At 44.0% G+C, this 20,434-nt stretch overlaps 1 protein-coding gene across 1 annotated transcript in view; it reads left to right on the forward strand.

Moving 5' to 3' along the window:
• The first annotated feature begins 2,987 nt into the window (after positions 1-2,987).
• LOC125095612 (WD repeat-containing protein on Y chromosome-like) overlaps positions 2,988-20,434 on the forward strand; it is a 136,195-nt gene continuing 118,748 nt past the window's right edge. The window contains 2 exon segments of the mRNA XM_047722051.1: positions 2,988-3,082; positions 13,762-14,011. Of these exon segments, the coding sequence (XP_047578007.1) occupies positions 2,988-3,082; positions 13,762-14,011 (345 nt within the window).

Below are 20,434 nucleotides of genomic sequence, written 5' to 3' on the forward strand. Positions count from 1 at the left end.
CGTCCAGGCTTCCTCCAGCTTCTGCTAACTCTAGATGTTGCATGGTTTGTAGAAGCATTCAACCTCTGCCTCCATGGCACACGGCATTCTTTCCATGTCTTTGCAAGACCATCTTATCTCTCTGTGTCTCTGTCCAAATTTCCCTCTTCTCATAAGGGCATTCCTGAAATTAGACAAGGCCCCACCCTATAGAATATGACGTAGTTTGGCAATATGTTTCAGAGTTCCCCCTCATGAATTGACCATAAGGGGATCTTTGCACAAATGGGAAGAGTTACATACCCGGTTTGGTTTTTAAATCAAAGCACTCCCTAAAACTGGAGAAAAATGTCAATGACTTCTATTTCCATTAATAGGGGAGTGATAAGTAAATTCAGAGTGGAACACCATGTGCACATTCAGGTCTCTATTTATTGATAAAGAAACACAGTCTAGGGGCACCTGGGTGGCTCAGTGGGTTAAGCCCCTGCATTCGGCTCAGGTCATGATCCCAGGTCCTGGGTTCGAGACCCGCATCGGGCTTTCTGCTCAGCAGGGAGCCTGCTTCCTCCTCTCTCTCTGCCTGCCTCTCTGCCTACTTGTGATTTCTCTCTGTCAAATAAATAAATAAAATCTTAAAAAAAAAAAGAAAGAAACACAGTCTAGAAGTCTTGCTAAGTGAAAAAAGTAGACTACAAAATGATGTGATGCCAATTCTATAAAGTGGTACAACTTCACATCAGTGTAACATAAAACAAAAATACACTGTTGTATTGTATGTAAAGTGCACGCTGCCCTTTATCTGGAGGAATGGATATCAGATATCTCACATGCAGTGCTTCAAGTCAGAGTGTCTCCAGAGGCTGGGGGCTTAGTCAGTTCAGCCTCTTCCTTCAGCTCAGGTCATGATCCCAGTGTTCTGGGATTAAGCCCCACATTGGGGGTTCCCTGCTCAGTGAGGCGTCTGCTCCTCCCTCTGCCCCTCCTCCTACCTATGCTCTCTCTCAAATAAATAAATAAATAAAAATCTTTTTAAAAAGCCAGAACATCTCCACACTTTTTATAAAACACCGAGAGAGGGCGCCTGGGTGGCTCAGTGGGTTAAGCCGCTGCCTTCGGCTCAGGTCATGATCTCAGGGTCCTGGGATCGAGTCCTGCATCGGGTTCTCTGCTCGGCAGAGATCCTGCTTCCCTCTCTCTCTCTCTCTCTGCCTGCCTCTCCATCTGCTTGTGATCTCTCTCTGTCAAATAAATAAATAAAATCTTAAAAAAAAAATAAAATAAAACACTGAGAGAGACCAAAGGTGATGGAGTTGTATGTAGTGAAGTTCAGAGGAAGAAGAGCCAAGCTAGCATATCTAGCAGCAGAAACGGCTCTGCCATGTACTGACCATGTGTCTGCAGATGAGCCACACCCCATGTGGAAACGAAGATCACAACCGTTTAGGAGTTTATCCCCAAAGAACAGCAGATGAAGTTTTAGACTGGTAAAGTGAGAAGTGCTATTCGTTCATGCTTCTCCTGCACTAGGCATATTTCTAGGCTCTGGGGATTCAGCTGGAAAAAAGATAAATTTATGTCTGTGGAGCTTATATTCTGAAAATAGAAAATTGATAACAGGGGTATCTGGGGGGCTCGGTTGGTTAAATATCTGCCTTTGGTTCAGGTCATGATCCCATGGTCTTGGGTTCGAGCCTCATGTTGGACTCCCAGCTTTCTAGGGAGCCTGCTTCTCGAACCTTTCCCTCTGACCCTGCTCATGCTCTCTCTCTCAAATAAATAAATAAAATCTTTTAAAAAATTGATAACTAATAAACAAATGCATAATGTAATGACAGTTACAGCAGTATGAAGAAAAACATAAACCTATTATACAAATATGTATTTCACATATAATACATCATGTAAGTATATGATACACTGTGGAATTCAGGAATATGAAGAAAAATACAGCAGACTATTGACAGAAAGGCATGAGGGGTTACTGTTTCAGGTGGGTTGGTCAGGAAGACATTTATAAGGTGGCATTGAGCTCATTTCTGACAAAAATCAGAGAGAAGGGGAAAATCTTGTAGATAGCTGAAGGAAGGGCCTTCCACATAGAGGGAACAATGGCAGAAGCCCGTGTGTTCTAAGAGAAGATCACTCTGATACTAGAGAAGCCAGAGGAGATAAGGTCAGGCAAGTAGAAGGGTGGACAGATCACAGGACCCACTGCAGCTATGGATTTTGTGTGTATGAGATGAGAGTCATGGCAGGGTTTTGCATAGAAGATTGACATTACCCAACTTCTGCTTTTAAAAGATGGCTCTCCATATAGAATGTATAGTAGAGAGGCAGAAATTAAGACAGGGAGACCATCATGAGGCTAGTGCCAATGTCCAGCCAAGAGTCACGAGTTAACTCAGTCTAGAAGGTGTTGGTGGGGAAATTGAGGAATGGTTGGATTCTGGAGATATTTCAAAAGTAGAATCTATAGAATTTGTTGGTGGACTGAGAGGGAAAGAGAAGGAGATACTCCAAGAGTTTTTCCATAAGTAATTGGAAAAATGGAGCTGCTATCTGAGTTAGGGAAGGTGGAAGACTGGGGTTGGGTAATCAAGGTTCAGTTTTGGACAGGGTAGCAGTCAAATATAGTTGTTATTATTGCACCCAAGCAGGACAAACTGATAAGAAAGTAAGTTTAATACTAGAGTTACTTTCCTCTTTGTTTCGCTCCCTGGTGAAATTTCCTCTCCACCCCACCCCCAACTTCATGTTAGTATCAAGTATCAATTACCTTCTCTGGTGATGGGATTAACATACCTGGGGAGGAGCAGAGAGAGGAGAAATCTAGCCTGATACTCTAATCACAAACCCTGGAAGTGAGGGGTACGCCACCACCGTGGGCAGAGCTCATCAGCATTGGCTGCTCCCAGCAAAAAAGCAGCAAGATTTTCTTTAGCAGGCATCTCTCTAATCATTAGTAATTGCTCTAGGGACCGAGTGGATACCACTCTAATCAATAAATGAGTACCTGGCAGGTTTTGCTGTCTGATAGCATGACCTGGAGAAGAAGAGCAGGCTCTGCTTTGGGAAGGTTAGAAACATCTCATGTTAACAGGTAAGAAAAGTTACCCTCATTCCTTGCTTTTTTTTTTTTTAATATCTCATAGAATTTTCTAGAATTCTGCTTAAGTATAGAGAGCTGTTTGCCATAACAGTGGATGTTATAAGGTAATTGTTTATGTTGTCAAGGAAGCAGATTTTGCTCCTCAGGAGGAAAGTAAAGGGAAGTTTGTCTCATTCATTGTGGAGCCTGACCACACCCCCTGGCCTGGCACGAACATCAGTGTGCAGCAGTGGATTGGGCTCAGTGTGCTTAACTGGCTGTTGCTATGGAATTTTTGTCTCTGTAATCAGAGCCTCTGCCTTGATCATTTAATTGCACTTAAAAAAAAAACAACACATGAACTTGAGTAAATCCTGAGAACATCACGAGAGGGCTTTTGATTAATGCAAAATTAAAGCTCTTTCAGAAGCAATAATTGAATAAAAAGAACACTATTCAAAGAGCTTTAAGGACATCCCAAACCATTTGAAGATACAGACTCTACAGTCATTATATTAAAATCTGGTTAATTAAAGTACTAAGTGTCATCAAACACTTCAACTTCGGGGTACTTTATTTATATTTGTTTCCATCTCATTTTTTTGTTGCCCTAACCATTAGGTATCTATTTTTCTTTTTTTCCTACATTGCCCAGTCATGTTGGCAGGAGAAGAAGCTTTAGCATTTTTCCAACTCAGTCTTTCAACCCATCTTTCTTACTGGCCAAATGTTGATGAAGTATCATAATTAAATGTGATTTGTTTCTTTGGAGGTGCTAAGATAAAATGTGGTTTTTGCTTGGCAGAAGAATATGTTTTTTGACTGTGGAAAGAAACAAACTGTAAACATAGTATTAGATTAATATTGATATTGACAAAGAATACACCTAAAAGTTTGTTAATTGCTAGCTCCCCAAAGAAGTCAAAAGAAACTATTAAGTTACGGGCAAAGCATCACCTTCAAGCCCTTGGCATAATCATGCTACCAGTAGGCGTGGGTCACTTTGCTTTCTGTCTTGTGAAACTGCAGGTACCATCTGGGGGGTCTTGGGCTAGTGGTCATAGAAGACTCACAACACCTACACATCTAGAAAACTGATTACCTTACAATATCACTTTGTTGGCAGGGAGTGCTCCGAGTTTGGTTAATTCAACAACGCAAAGTGTTACTTAACACAAATGAGCCCTCCTATCCTCCTTGTTCAGGCTTTTGGTCTTACTTTCATCCGGGCCGCTTGTGGTTTTGGCATCTCCAACCCGGGTCCACATCTGAGGCAAGAGAAGAACTAGGTGTCATTTTTTTCCCTTTTTAAAAGCATGAAACCTTTCCCAGTTTCTACCTAGTGGACTTCCAGTCACATTTGATTGGCCAAGTTGTGCCATGTGCTCTTGACTAAACCCAAACCTGCAAGGACAGTGGGTTACTTTTGTTGCCTTAAACCCCAGGATTCACCCCCTGAGACTAGGGAGGAGTCCTGCTTTTCATGAAGGGCACGCCCCCAACACCTCCACAGACAAAGGCAGAGTTCTGTCATCAAAGGCAGGGTGGGGGAGAGATGCTGCTGGATAGAAATGCATGGGGGCAGGGCGGGGAGGTTCTTGTTTTCTTCCTATTTTTTTAGCTGCTCAGTTGTGATCCTCTTACTTTCCTTCCTCTGCCAGTCCTTGAAATTCTGGGATTCCTCAGGACTCAGACTGGGCCCTCTTCCCTTCTCCGTGTACACTCTCTTCTTAGAAAATCTCATCTAGTCCTGTGGTTTTAAATGCCATTTACATGCTGGCAACCCTCCAAATGGGTATCTTCAGCCCATAACTCTCCTCTGAGCTCCACATTTGGCATCCAACTACCCACTTGACAGCTCACTTTTGTGTCTCAGAAGCATCTCAAACATGTACATCCAAAACGGAACTTTTAATTTTCCCCCAAACCAACCCTTCTGCAGAGGCTTTCCCATCCTAATAAACAGCACCTCCATCTGCCCAGTGTTTCAGAACAGATGCACAGGAGTCAGTCTTGACACTTACCTTCCCTGACCACCCATCACAATCACTTTTCTTTTGTTCAGCAGCATCTAGCATGCCATTCCAAGGGTCCAGCCCATAGTAGGTGCTCAATAAATACTTGTTGAAAATTGATTGAATGTGCTTGTGTGGTACATACCTTGATTGGAGAATGGAAGTGTGGAGGTTAGAAAGAGCATGAGGGTAATAATGGGTGGCATTCTGATAAAGATGTTCATTCTGCGATAAATCGAAAGAAACATTCACGATGCTTTCTGAGAGTTCTATGCCATTCTTCCTCCATTTCAAACATAATCCCACCGATCTTTTGACAGAATTTCCAAGGGCACTAAAGTAGGGATGAACATGAAATTTTACAATTTACTTGGATTTCTCTCAGAAGCATTGGCCTCCATAATGCTCCTGATAGCAATGCCACATTTGGTGGTTCAGTGTATGATGAGAGCCCAGTGTGGACTGAAGTTGTAATGCATGACCTGAATTTTCCTTCAATAAGACTTGTGATCAGTAACTAATGAAATGGAAAACTGAGGGATATTATTCTTGTCTTTTCCATCATCAATGATGCTGATAAGCTATGATGTTGAAAAAATGGAGAATTAGGGATGCCTGGGTGGCTCAGTTGGTTGGGCGGCTGCCTTTGGCTCAGGTCATGATCCCAGCAACCTGGGATGGAGTCCCGCATCAGGTTCCTTGCTTGGCAGGGAGTCTGCTTTGCTCTCTGCCTCTGCCTGCCACTCTGTCTGCCTGTGCTTGCTCTCTCTCTCTCTCTCTAATAAATAAATAAAATCTTTAAAAAAAAAAAAGAGGGGCGCCTGGGTGGCTCAGTGGGTTAAGCCACTGCCTTCGGCTCAGGTTATGATCTCAGAGTCCTGGGATCGAGCCCCACATCGGGCTCTCTGCTCAGCAGGGAGCCTGCTTCCTCCTCTCTCTCTGCCTGCCTTTCTGCCTGCTTGTGATCTCTCTGTCAAATAAATAAATAAAATCTTAAAAAAAAAAGAAAGAAAAAGAAAAAAGGGAGAATTATACCTGTCAGCTACTGCTGCATAACAAGCATCTAGAAAATCTTGATGGCGTAGAGCAGTGAGCATTTATTTCCTGTGGCTCTTCAGCTTGCCTGAAGTGGCTCATCTAGAGTGGGCGTTGCTGGGGTAGTTCTTGAAGCTGGGTTTGACAAGGGTGACTTTGTTCCACTTGTGGGTCCCAACCAAAGGGGCAGCAGCTTCCCAAGGGAAGTTTTTCTCAGGTTGATGAGAAAAATAAAGGCACAGGAGGGCAGATGGAAACACTTGAAGTATCTAAAAGCCTAGGCTAAGAACTGGCACACTGCCACTTTGGCCAACTAGTCAAAGCAAGCTATAGGACCAAGAGCAGTACATTTGTGGGAACATCTACCGAACATCTACAGGGCAAGTTGCATGGATATGGGAAGTGTGATGAATCAGAACAATACTTCCATCTGCCCGAGTATATATTACATGTTAAAGAAAACAAGAGAAAGCGGGGGTTCAGCTTGAACTGATCAAGCCCAGGGTAGGGCTGCCTCTCCTCTGTTCCCATCTGCCTGTCACTGTAATTCAAACTACCCCATACGGTCCTTTTGGAATAAACTACCTGAAATAGTCTCCATCCTTCCCAAAGGCATTCCATTAGCTATCTGTTCAGGAATGCCCAGACGATTTCCCAGGCTGGTGCCCTAGATGTTGGTTCCTGTAGTATGGTTGTTATGGGAAACATTTCATTTCACATCTGCTGACACAATTTGCTGCCTCTCTACTTTTTTTTTTTAAAGGAGAAAGAGAGAGACTCATATTCTGATGGCTGTAAAGGATAATGAGTAATTTATTCAGAGCTATATACAAATCAGACTATCGTCTTCCAGACAGAATCAATAATATAATTTTAAGCCCACACACATTTACAAATGCTAACACTCCGGCGCAGCTGGGTTGCCATGGGCAACCAGGGCATGCCAGCTCGTGATCTGAAACAGGCCCATGTCTCCCAGCCTGGTAAGCACATTCTGCAGACAGAATCCAAGGGAGCCAAGGATGTTAGTGTTGGCTCTGATCTGGCTGCCGCACAAATGCACCCCTGTGATGGTTTGGATTAGTTCTTGATTGAACTGCTCAGCTTTTTTAAACTCCTATTTGCACAGGACTTCTTCAATATCCCTTCTGTGACTCTGTTTAAGCAGGCTGGGGGACGGAGTGGGGACCAGGGAAGGAGCTGTGTGGATGGGAGCAGGTGACAAGAAACTCTGCCATAGCTGCTAGAGGTCAGGACAGCAAAGGGTGGTGCTCAGGTCAGAGGTGAGGGAGCAGGCTGGTTAGTAAACTATAAAAGTGGGCCCAATCGGTCTTCCTGCAGGATCAGATGTTGGGAGCTGACTTATGTTAGTTGAGAAAACAAGAGCAAGAAACCAAAAGGCATGAAGGGAAATGGGCTACATGTCCTGGGCAAATGTCAATGCTGGGAATGGGGTGAGAGACATGCAGGTCCCATTAAAAGGGCTACAGGGAGGGAGGGCACACAGGAATGGCCCATGATGGTTCCAGTTAAATATGTCAACACAAACCAGAATTCATGTCAAAGAAGTCTTAGTCAGCTCAGGTAGCCATAACAAAACACCACAGACTCGGTGGCGTAAACTATAGACATTTCCTTCTCACAGTTCTGGAGGCCAGAAGCACAAGTATCAGGGCGAGCATGGAGTCTTGCTGAGGGTTCTCTTCCTGGTTATAGAAAATCAACTTCCTGTATATTCACATTATGGAAAAACAGACCATCCCTCCCTCTTATGTTTATTTTCACAAGGGCACTTATCTCATTCATGAAGGCTCTACACTCATGACCTTATTACCTCCTAAAGGCTGAATCTCCAAGTGCTATCCCACTGGGGATCAGGGCTTCGGCATATATACTGGGTGGGGACACAAACTGAATTATGAGATGTTCCAGGTGAAAGAGCCACTGATATTCACAAAAATCATGAAAACACTTAGAATTAGGTGATGTTTTATGATGCTAGAACATGACCTGTCTTCTCTCGCTGGCCCTTGTGTTGGTCAGAATTCAAAGAAGTGAGTTGGGGGAAATTGGAGGCGGAGACAAACCATGAGAGACTGTGGACTCTTCAGAAACAAACTGAGTGTTTTGGAGGGGCAGTGGGTGGGAGGTTGGGTGAGTCTGGTGGTGGGTATTATGGAGGGGACCTATTGCATGGAGCACTGGGTGCGGTGCATAAACAATGAATTCTGGAACACTGAAAAGAAATAAAAAAAAATAAATAAAAATTAAAAACAACAACAACAACACACAATCAAGAGCAGATGGACAGAGAGATCTAGGCTATATCCCGCCCTGGCCACTGAACAGCAACATGCCTTGACTTGTGAGTGAGGCTTCTACCTCAGTTTACACACCCACTGCAGCCAGGACGTGCCTCAAGTAACAACAACATGAGCAGAGGGTCTTAGGTGAGACTGGCACTGTTCATTCCTAGGCTGGGGAGGAGACTTATAAGCATGAGAGTTATGTGACTAGGGGTAGAGACCTATCAGGATAGTCTTTATTTCCCCCTTATCTTTCTTTAAGTGAAAACATTTAAGTTCTACTCTCTTAGCAAATTTCAATTATGTAATACAGTATCATCACCTGTGGTCACCATGTTACACATTAGATCTTTAGACCTTATTAACCTTATAACTTTGTACCCTTTTATCAACCTTTCCCTATTTTCCCTACCTCCAGCTCCTGACAACCACTACTTTCTTCTCTGTTTTTATGAGTTTGCTTTTTTTAGATCCACGAATAATTGATACCATACAGTGTTTGTCTTTGTCTGGTCTATTTTACTTAGCATAATGCTTTCCAGGTTCATCCATGTTTTTACAAAAGACAGGATTTCCTTCCTTTTTCTTTTGGATAAATACCCAGAAGTAGGATTCCTGGATCATATGGTATTTTTATTTTTAATTTTTTGAGGAACCTCCTTACTGTTTTCCATAACGGCTATACCAATTTACATTCCCACCAACAATGCACAAGAGTCCTCTTGTCTCCACATTCTTGCCTGCATTTGTTATTCCTTGTCTCTTGATAATAAGACATCCTAACAGGTGTGAGGTGAAGAGAGTCTTTGAAGTATAGCAGAGAAATCATAAGAAGCCCTTGGGAGGGGCGCCTGGGTGGCTCAGTGGGTTAAGCCGCTGCCTTCAGCTCAGATCATGATCTCAGGGTCCTGGGATCAAGTCCTGCATCAGGCTCTCTGCTCAGCAGGGAGCCTGCTTCCCTCTCTCTCTTTCTGCCTGCCTTTCTGCCTGCTTGTGATTTCTCTATGTCAAATAAATAAATAAAATCTTAAAAAAAAAAAAGAAGCCCTTGGGAGATCAGCTGACCCAACCACCTCACTTAATAGGTTAAAAAAAAAAATAAGGTCACATAAGTTAAATGATTTGCCCAAGGTCAGAAAACCAGAGAGCAGCAGGCGTGTACAGACAATAGGGCAGTGTGGAGCTCCTGGGCTTCCAGTAGAGGGATGGCATGAGGAAAGGGTCTTCAGGAAAGCAGATCTGGTGTCAAGAAGAATCAGGGATGACAGAATCAAAAGCCAGGGAGACCAAAAATTATTCAGTTTGGGGGTCATGGGAACAGAAGATAAAAGGATGGGATGACTTGTGACTGGGCGGGTCAAGAGGATGGAGGGTGAGAAAGAAGAACGTGATGACCACACTTATGAGTTTGGGCCGCTGTTCAAATAGTGGTTCTGCTTCTAGGTAAGTGGGGAGAAGAAAGAAGTAAAAAGGTCTCAGGCTCTTGGACTGGGCAGCTGGTTCAACAGTGGGGTCATTCCCAGGGAAATGAGACAGAAGCAGCTTTCAGCATACTGGGATCCAAGAGCCATAAGGACAACCAACAGGAGAAATCCTGTAGCCAGTGTAAGATTGCCCTGGATTTCAAAAACAGGGGAACCCCCACCTCCACCTTCCAAAGCTCATGTGAAGACAAGCACCAAGGTCTCTGGCTCCAGAGTTTGCCTCTTGCTCTTCTCTCCCTTGTTCTCAAGTCTTCTGATTTCCTATTTCCCAATATCTGTCCCAAGACCTGATCCTTTTTTATTAACCTGTGTGCATTTATTCCTCTGAATTGTTGACCTTGAGCATCACCATTAGGTGCTTGGCTACTGGTGCACAGGCATGTCCGCGGCATTGACATTTCTGACAACAAGACACTCTCTACACACCTTCCTTTCCTGCCTCCCCTCATGCGCCAGCGACCTCTGTGGGGAGGTCTCCAGTCCTCTGCACTCTAGCCCTCTACTTCTGCTTGCCTGGCGGACCCCTGTTTCTAGCTATCACTACAGGAGCTTCAGTTCAATATGATCTGAAGTGGCACATCTTTTTTCTTCCCCCATGATTTTCTAATAGCCTCTCCTCATTTATATCATCCAGAACTCTGGAGCCATTCATTCTTCCTCTGCCCAGCAACAAAGGCACGGAAGCCTGTTACTTCATACATCCACCCACGTCTCCGGTCCCTCTACTGCTGTGGTTCAGGCCCTCTGCAGTTCTCTCTTAGACTGCTGCAGATAGCCTCTGTCCCTTCTAATCTCTCCTTGCTGCAGAAAGAACCACATTTCTACAGTATCTTGCTAAGGTGGCTCTCCATTGTTTCAGCATGAAATCTCCTTAGTACGACACACCCGCTCCTTTAGGATCTGAACCCCGACTAATTATTGGCCCGTCTATCTTTCGTCTCTCTGTTCAGCCGCTTGCAGCCCCATGACTACAACCAGCATCCAGCTCATTCTTGTCCCTGCACTGCTTTACTTGCTTTGTCTCTTCCCGGAAGGCACTGCCCCTCTAGTTTTCCTGGAAAACTAATACTTATCTCTCCAATAGCTTCTCCTTCGGGAAGCACCTCGCCACCCTGCCTGTCCAGCTTCCTCTCTGTTGTTACAGGGCTCCAACAGGTACCCTCCGACATGGCACTTACGGCAGTGTTAAAATTTTTGACTCACCTGTCTGTACTCTGTTTTATCTTCATAGTGCCAGGGTCTAACCCAATGTCTACAGGTCAAGGGCTTAATAAATGCTGATCCAAGTAACAGAATGAATGAAGACATGAATGGAGAATTCTACCAATGTTATGCCACCATGCCTACCCTCATTCTGAAGGATAACCACTTCCAGAACTCAGGAGCTAGTAGAATAGGTAGGGTTGGTTTGGTTGGTAGATTTGGTAGGGTTGTGGGGAGGGTAGTGTAGATTCAGCTAAGCTGGGTAATAAGTAGAATAACAACAGTGTTTAGAAGTAAAATGGAACCTAGAGGGATTCCTTAGCCTACTTTTTCATTTTAGGAACATGACTGGATGATGAGAAAGCCACTGAAGATAGACCTGACTTAGACTTAGTCTTTCTCATACAAACTTTTCTGTGTGCTACAAATTAGTGAGCTAATTCTTTGATTGTAAAAAAATATTTTTTCCTGGTTACAAAATAAATGTTGATTATAGAATATTATAAGTTGATTGTCTAGGCTCATTGTAGAACATTTAAAATGTAGAGAAAAACAAAGAAAGTAGAAACCATGTGTGGACCTTCCACCAGAGTCAATTTGCTCTTTTGATTTGGCTTTTTGGACTGCAAGGGAAAGAAGTCGCTTCAAGGTAGTTCAAGCCAAGGGATGTTGTGGTAGCAAGTCATGTGGAATCATAGGGATTCTTGTGAAAATCTCAGAGCAGGACACCATCTCTGCATGGGACCTTGATGGGGCTGGAGTGGGGAGTAGCTTTGGACGCAGAGGCTATCTGGGAACCAAGTAGCAGTGGCTCAGAATCTCTCCTATGGAGCCCCACCGTTCACATACATCAGCTTACACCATATGTATGCTTCTTTCCATCCTGCCACAATTCTCTGAACACTTTTCAAAAACCCAGTTTAAACGCTGAGAGAAAGAGACTTGTACTGACTGGCCCAGCTTCTCTTCAATAATCCTTCAGCTTGATGGACATCTTTGATACCTCACCCAATCAGTCATGGGCAAGAGGGTCAAGGGCGCCTGGTCCACTTGCTGTAGGATAGGAGGAGGCAGGGCAAGACTTAGTAACAAGAATAGCAGCAATAGTTAGTAATAATAGCTGACCGGCACGGAGAACATACTCCTATGTCTTGTACATACATTCTCACATTTACTTTTTACCCTGTGAGTTAGGTACTATGATTTTGATCATTTCACAGTTGGGGAAATGAAGCTTTTAAACCACGGAGCCATATATTTATACTCTACCACCCTAAAAACCTGGGGGCGAGTTGTGCATCTGCAGTGCTTCCATTTCCTATCCTCCCCTCTCCTCTTTGTCCCCTTCCTGCAGAGATCTAGTGCCCTCACTTTAGTTGTCCAAAGTAATTCATTTAAATGCCCATGCTCCCGTGTTATCCCTACTCTTTCTCCCCTCTGCTACTCATCCAAATCCTACTCTGTTCCATTCTCCACTGGCTCTCTTCCCCTCCCTTCCTGTTAACCCAGAAAAGCCTGGTTTGGCTGTTTGTTGTTTAAGTACTACCATTTTGGGGGAGATTTTACTCCAGGATAGAATCTGTGTTCTTTTGGTCACATGGAATGAAATTTCAGGGCACCAAGAGTAAGAGACTCTTCAAAGGTTTTTCACAGGCTCTGTAGACTCCGTTTCTACATCCGGCATCCGAGCAATATGAAGGATGATCCGAAGGGGGCGCTCTTTATCACTCAATAATCCTGAACCTCCAGGAAGACCCACAGTTGGCTCTGTAGTCTACAGTTGAGCCTCTGGGTGGGATAACTGGCTTACTTTTTTTTTTTTTCCTTTCTTTTTCCCAGAGCCCAAATTATGGGACCAATAAAATGAAATAAGATTACAAACTTCTTTTGCCTTACTTGGCAACCTAAGAGATGAGATTCTTTCAAATCCTTGTATTTCAAAAAGATCCAGTGAGCAAGAACTTTAAACAAAGGGAGTTTAAGTAAGGGACTAGCAAGCATTACTCTCTCTGAATACACGTGCAAAAGGGCACAGTATTATGTAAAAAAGTCTAGGATCTATTTTTGCCTGTTTCCTTAAGTTTGAAATACAAGGAAAAAGCAACAATATCAGGCACCTTTGGGAATTCTCTTGAGCAGCCCCCCATAACGATTTTGTAAAATTAATAGTAATTAGGATTATTGCTTAAACAACTTGTCATTTATATCTAATTACCAAGCACTACAATAAAAATTATCATGACAAATTCACTTTGTTGTAGGCTTTATTTAATTACAATCCTTAACTTCTATGGATTTTGTCTTAATAGTTTACAGCTTGTTATATTGTCTGTTCAGAACTGAAAATGTTTAAGATACTGTAGTTCTGGGCTTAGATGGGTCTTTTTCTTTTCTTTTTTAATTCTGTTTTCCTTAAAGCAGACTGGGAAGGGCTCCACTTGATGTCTTCCATCTTGGTCAGTTAAGGCAGAGATCCCGCCTCCACACCCCACCCCCAAAGTCCTTTCCTACTTTGGGTGTCCCCTCTGAGAAGGTGGCTGCTTAGGGGGCCTACAAGGCAACTGCATGTGAGGTCATGGGCCATGTTGGTGGGGTGGGAGCCAGTCTCCTTACTGAGATCCCTAATGTGATTGTGTTCTGGGGTGGAGTCTGGATGGCATCTTGGACGCAGCAGCTATCCTGGGCGAGCCGGTAATGCTCAGAGTCCAGACTTGCCCCGCTGGACCTCGGCCTTCACAGGAGCAGGGGCTGCAGAGGGCCAACCCCCTGGCCTGGCTGCTTCGGGCCTGCCTGACCAGGCAGAGGATGCGCAGCCACTCCATTGGAATGGAGGACCTGGCTCAGGGAAGGACACCGCCACACCATGCAGACCTGGTTCGGAGCCTGAGGGCGGACAAGGTAAGGACACAGCAAGTGGGACCATACCTTCGTGGGCCATGCAATCTCTTGGGCAGGATTCCAGGACTTGGCTGGAATCCCCTACGATCCATGGCCTATAACCCAACTTAAAGCCAGCATTCATAGTAGGTATGCTATGTGCTGTGGTCTCCCCCCAGGTAAGGTCTCATTCTTGTGTTTGCTGCTCTTAACCAGCCTTCCCCTGATGCACACACCTCCCAGAGCCTCTTCTGTAACCCACGTGGCCAGCTTCACCATGCTGCTTCCTCTCTCTCCTTTCCATGTCTTTCAGCATTTTTTTTTTTAATGTCTGGCTCCTTTCCAGTATCATTCTTTGCTTTTCAAGGTCACAGTTGCCTCTTTGCATAAGTCAGATTCATGTCAATATGTTAAGGGTGAGAATAAATGCCATCTAATCCATTTTATTTTATTTCAATTCAGCAAACATTTATGGAGCAATATCATGTACTGAGCCCCAGAGAAAACTCAAACTTAAACAAAATATAGTCTCTCAAGACTTTATACAACTAGCACAGATTTTCCTCCAAGGAAATGGTATTAGGATGAGATTTTTTAAATTGTAGTATTAGTAAATATTTATGTAAATGTACACTAGAAATCTCACAAGCACATCAAACTCATGATTTCATAATTTCTATTGTTTAGAATGAGGCTAAAGAAGGTAGAATGCGAAATAAACAAGTCTATTTAAGGAAACATATTAACATATTAAGTAAATAACACAGAAATGACAAAAATTTGTGCAGGTTATGATGGACTCATGGCTAATTTTTGAAGTAGGAGCTCAGTAAGAGAGAAAGATTTGTAGACAAAAGACTCAATCTTAATGAGGAGACAGGAAGATGACAAAGAAGGTTTCATGGAGGAAGTGACAGTAGAGATGGGTCTTCAAAGATAACTAGGAGTTTTTCTAAAGTTGTGAAGGAGATGCCACCCCACGTGGAGGAAAAAGCATAAGCCAAGACACACAAGTGATTGAGGTACACAGGGTCCAAGGAGCAGAAATGGGATTTCAGGGAAGTGAGGCTAGAAGTGGATCATGAAGAGTTAAGAATTAGGTTTTGTTCTTTTTTCTTTGTGACACATGCAGCTAATATACCCAAAGGAGCTTTCCTCAGGATAGGATCTCCATAGTGTGGGTTAGATCAGTTAAATGGTCAGAAGACTAATTTATGGGAATATGACTGGAATCTAAGAAAGAGAGAGACAGGAGTTAATACCAGAGTGCATCTTCCAGAACAAGCACAAGTAGTATATTGTGGAACCTTTGTTTTCTGAGGGTGCATTGAGTCGTGATGGAAAATGGGTGGTAATTCGAAAAGTCTGAAACTCGTGGCTCCCATGTAGGCCTACTCCCACCTTCACTTTGCCCATCAGGCTCTTGTTCAGTCTCCCACGACGATAGGAAGTTTTGGTCATTGTCAGAGGACGGCAGAGCTGTGTGAGGCGTTTTGTGGTTGAGGGTGAGCTGGTTTTAGAGGTGAGGGAAGGGCAGAGGGAGAGAGAATCTTAAGCAGGCTCTGAGCTGGGTGTGGAGCTCCATTTTATGACCCTGAGATCATGACCTGGGCTGAAATCAACAATCAGACACTCAATTGACTGAGCCACCCAGGTGCCCCGAGGGTGAGTTTTTAACTGTTTGTGGCCAGCCTGGGTTTTGGTCCTTTGTTAACTGGGTTAGCCAGTCTGGACACATCAGTAGCACTGGCCACATTATTTGTGACTGGGCTGTGTTTGGCAGGGGACTTGTGAGGCCTGAGGCTTCTGTCGCCATCTTGGAATAGTGACAGGATCTGAAGTTTCTGGCTTGAAGTGTGTGTGGGATGGTGCAGAATCAAGGCTAGGCAGGAGGGTGTGGGTTGAAGCCACTTCAAAGTGAAAGGGCTGGCCTAAGTGGCACAGATTTAAATCAGCTGTGGGAAAACAGGCACATAGCAGCTATTTTTAGTTTGTGTTAGAAACTGTAAAAGCCAGATTTGCTCATAGAGTAGAATAGTGGCTTTGGACTTTTTTAGCTCTACCACTAACTTCTGTGCTGACAGCCAGTGGGAAAGAGCCAAGGAAAGATAGTAGGCAGCAGGGCTGGCCCATTGTGGCCTAGTTCAAGTTTATCATCACTATCCCCAAACTCATTTCATCTGAGAGGGCTCCAACCTTGTTGCTGTGCCATCATCCTAGATCTGCTTCATATAATACTCATCCCTCTCTCAAAGCCTGCTCTTGGGGAAAGACCCCAAAATTTCTTATTTGGGTGGAAAAGACTGCTAATAGCCTAAGTTTACCTTTGCAGAAGTGTTTGTACTTCAGTGAGGCTGAGTAACTTAATGTGGCAAAGGAAGCTCTAGCTGGACTCCAACATCGGTCAGGGCAGTGGGGCCCTTCTTGATACAGTTACAGTACAGTATGTAGGTATTCCACCAACGCGCACACTCAGATATAGTTGGGACTACTTAGAACCTGGCTTTTAAGGCTGGAGAGAGCCTGATCAGGTGTCCTTCCTTGATAAGATAAAGAAACCAAGATTCAGAGGGATGAGGTTAGTTAGGTTTAACTGAACAGGTGTGTTTTGAGCATTTACTCTTTGCCAGACACCATGCTTGATGTAGGGAAGCAATGATGGATAGGATACAGTACCTACCCTTCCCCTTCCCAACATCCCATGTCTATCTGCACAGACTCGGGGTGGGGTCATTGCATCTGCAGACTGCTCTGTCACTGAGAGCGGACAGGCAGGGCACCAGGATGGGCCATGTTGGAAAAGATGCTTTCATTTGGTGGAGCTGTGTGTGACTGGTGACTCATGATTTGTTTCCATGGAGCCTAGAAGAGGAGCCAGCAGAACAGTAACTGTCCTGTCTCTGAAATCTTGGGAGATAAGGTAAAATCCAGCAGGCAAGGATCAAAAATGCAAACCCCGGAATAGTGTAGCTATAAGCTGCTCTCAGTTCAACCAAATTCAGCAGATATTTGTTGAGTGCTTGTTTGTGCCCATTAGAGAGAAGGATATGAGGATACAAAAATGAATGAGGCCCATTCGCTAACATGAGAAAGTCTGTGGCACAGAAGGCTGAGGTTTTTCAGACTGCAGGTGGGTCATGAAATCAGTTCAGTGGATGATAAGCACAATTTAGTGGGGGTGGGGAGGGAAGGGAAGTAGAATAGATATTGAAGGTAGGGGCACCTGGGTGGCTCAGTCAGTTAAGTGTCTGCCTTCAGCTCATGTTATGATCCTGGGGTCCTGGGATTGAGCCCTGCTTTGGGCTCCTGGGTCAGCGGGGAGCCTGCTTCTCCCTCTCCCTCTGCCCCTCCCCCTGCTTGTGCTCTCTCTCTCTCTCTGTCTCTCAAATCTAAAAAAAAAAATCTTAAAAAAAAGTTAGTTTTCACCAAAGCATGACTTTCAAACATTCTTTGATATTATAATCCTCATGAGAATCTGTTAAACATACCTATTATATATACATACCCACTATAAATCATATATGTATATGTGTATGCACTCACAGTGTTTTGTGAAATTTTATATTTATACATATAATTTATAACATGTATGTGTATATATATATATATATATATTTAACAGATTCTTACCAAGGATTGTAACATCAAAGAAAGTTTAAAAGTCATGATTTACAGTATCTAACATTGGAAGGGCTGATATTTCAGGAATTTGTGCCTATGGTAGAACCCCAACCAATACATTAGTGACAGTGTATCAGTTATCTGTCGCCATAGTGACACTGCATAGCTAACAACACAAAACCTCAGTAGCATCCAACACCAAGCACTGGTTTCTCACATGTTTGCAGGGTCAGCTAGAAAGTTCTGTTCATCATCTGGCTACCTCACATGTCTGGAAACCAGCAGGTTATCAGCTGATCTAAGATGTGAATGGCTGGGATGACTGGGACAATTTGAGATGAGTGTCTGTTATCTTTTAACAGACTACTTAGCATGTATTCATGTTGATGGCATGAGCAAAAGGACCTGTGCAAACACTTTTTAAGCCTCTGTTTGCATCACATTTTCTAATTTTCCACTGACCAAAGCAAGTCACCCAGCCAAACTCAGAGACAAGATGGGAAGGCATGGTAATTTGGCAAAGAACATGGGCCATTTGTACAGTTTGCTGCAACAATGAGCAATGAAGTTGGATTTGCTTCGATTGATTCTCTCCTAGACTACTGGTCTTCCCTTGTCTGATCTTGGTTCTCAATCTCCAGTACCTAGAACTCTAGAAGGCATGGCAGGAGCTTCTCTTCCCTTTGCAGACTAACAGGTAGAAGAATTACAGGGGTAGGCAAGGAAGTGCCCTCAGGAGACAGACTAAAAGGGGACATGGGTTGTGAGTTAGGGACCTGGCACCTCCTGGTGAGGCAGGGCTGGAGTGAAGAACAGTGAGGAAAGATGATGTGAAGAAAGCTCCAGGGCACCCTGATGACAACTGGGAACATCCCTGCCCTTCTAACTCTACACTCAGTTTAAGGAGAAACATCTAGTCAACTTGGTCCCGCAATGGGAAGGTTATCCTATGTGTGTTGTAGAAAGAAACCAGACTCTTGGTACTAATGTGATCTTGGGTTAAGTTACTTATCTTCTCTGGTCCTCAGTTTCCCCACTGTAAAGGAAGCGGGATGACCATATGGGTTCTAAGATCCCTTCCAGCTCTCCTTCTTGTCTCTTTCCCTGGTTGCCTTGTTCATGGTGCAGATGTGTTGCTTCAGTTCTCACTCTTCCCTCCAGTGATCATGACAGACAGAGTGAATCCATCCTGGCTTTTCCCTGCCAAGAGTGAATATTGTCTCAGAATTCTCAACATAGTACTTGACCACTACTGTTGACCAGAATGCACATGCAAGGTCAGCTTTGTCATACTTATTTGGTAAGACTGGAGGAAGAATTTCTGTCTCTGTTTCTCTGTCTCTGTCTCTGTTTCTCTCTTTAAACTACTAGGAGGCCATGGAATCTACCCAAGCATCTGGAAAAGCAGCAATATATTCATTTTAGATTAGAGAAGCACGCTGGGAAATGCTTGGGCTTCTCCTTGCAACAAATTTGCATCCTTTTAAAAGCTTACATAAGCTCTAAAATCTCCCCCATTGTGGGAAGTCTTTAATACTCACTGAGGGAAGGGAGAGGAGTGACTCTTCCAATGTCACCATACTTTTGACCATATAACATATAACCATAACCAAAATAAGTAAGAATAACTCTAAGTAAAGGGGAATTTGAGGGTCACACTTAAGGTACTAGCAACTTGAGCTGAAATAACCCACTCTGGTTTTTAGTCTCTCCAGAGGAGGAATATGAATGATAGTGAACAGTATAGGTCTTGAAATCCACATGCCTCTACAATACACTCATCTGTCTGTGTTCCCCTGGGAGCAGGCCCAGACCCTCAGGGGGAGGCTGGGCAGCAAAACATCAAGCTGGGCAGTGAGTGACCCGGTCAGCAGCACAGACAGCCTGTTTTGGGATCCTGGTTTCAGCTGTGGCTAATTGTGCAAAGCTGGGAAATTGCATTGGTCTCCCTGTGCCTCGGTTTTCTGACTTTAAGCTAGGGATCATAATAAGATCTCCTTTACAGAGTTGTGAAGATTAATGGAAATATGCAGAGAAGGTACCCATTGACCAGCTCACAATACACTCAATAAAGGTTGGATGGTAGAGGCAGTGCTGCCTAAGGCTGCAGTAATTACTTTAAAATTGAGGCTGCTCTTTTAATCTTCCTGCTTCTAATATGGCTAAAAACGATCACCTATTTTTTTTTTATTTTTTTAAGACTTTATTTATTTATTTGACAGACAGAGATCACAAGTAGGCAGAGAGGCAGGCAGAGAGGGAGGAGGAAGCAGGCTCCCTGAGGAGGAGAGAGCCCGATGTGGGGCTCGATCTCAGGACCCTGGGATCATGATCTGAGCCAAAGGTAGAGGCTTTAACCTACTGAGCCACCCAGGCGCCCCACAATCATCTATTTTAGACCCATGGCAGAGGGTGGGTTCCAGAGTTCCTGGGATAGTCACCCAGGTCCCCATCCCCCCACCATTTTCTCCTCTACTTCCTAGGTTAAGCTATGATCCTCTTGCACACAAATGCTGTCCCCATCTAGGTTCACTGGAGAACTCCCTGTAGCCTGCCCCCTTTCCTCTTCATCTGGATGGTCTGCCACGGGATCGCCTAGATTTCAACCCATAGAACTCCCCAAACCCTCTGGAGTCATTTTCTCTTTCAGAATCTTAAGACCACAGGATCATATCTATTTTCTGAAGCTATAGAGACAACCTCTCAAGGAACAGATTTTCAAAGGATACTTTATTCGATTAATTAGTCAATTCCCTTGTCGTAGATGTGAAATTACCCCTAAACCAACCCGACTGAGGAGACTCTTACAGTGGGAAGCACAGA

Source organism: Lutra lutra, chromosome 3 (assembly GCF_902655055.1).
Source record: "Lutra lutra chromosome 3, mLutLut1.2, whole genome shotgun sequence".
In the NCBI taxonomy this organism is placed as follows: Eukaryota; Metazoa; Chordata; class Mammalia; order Carnivora; family Mustelidae; genus Lutra; species Lutra lutra.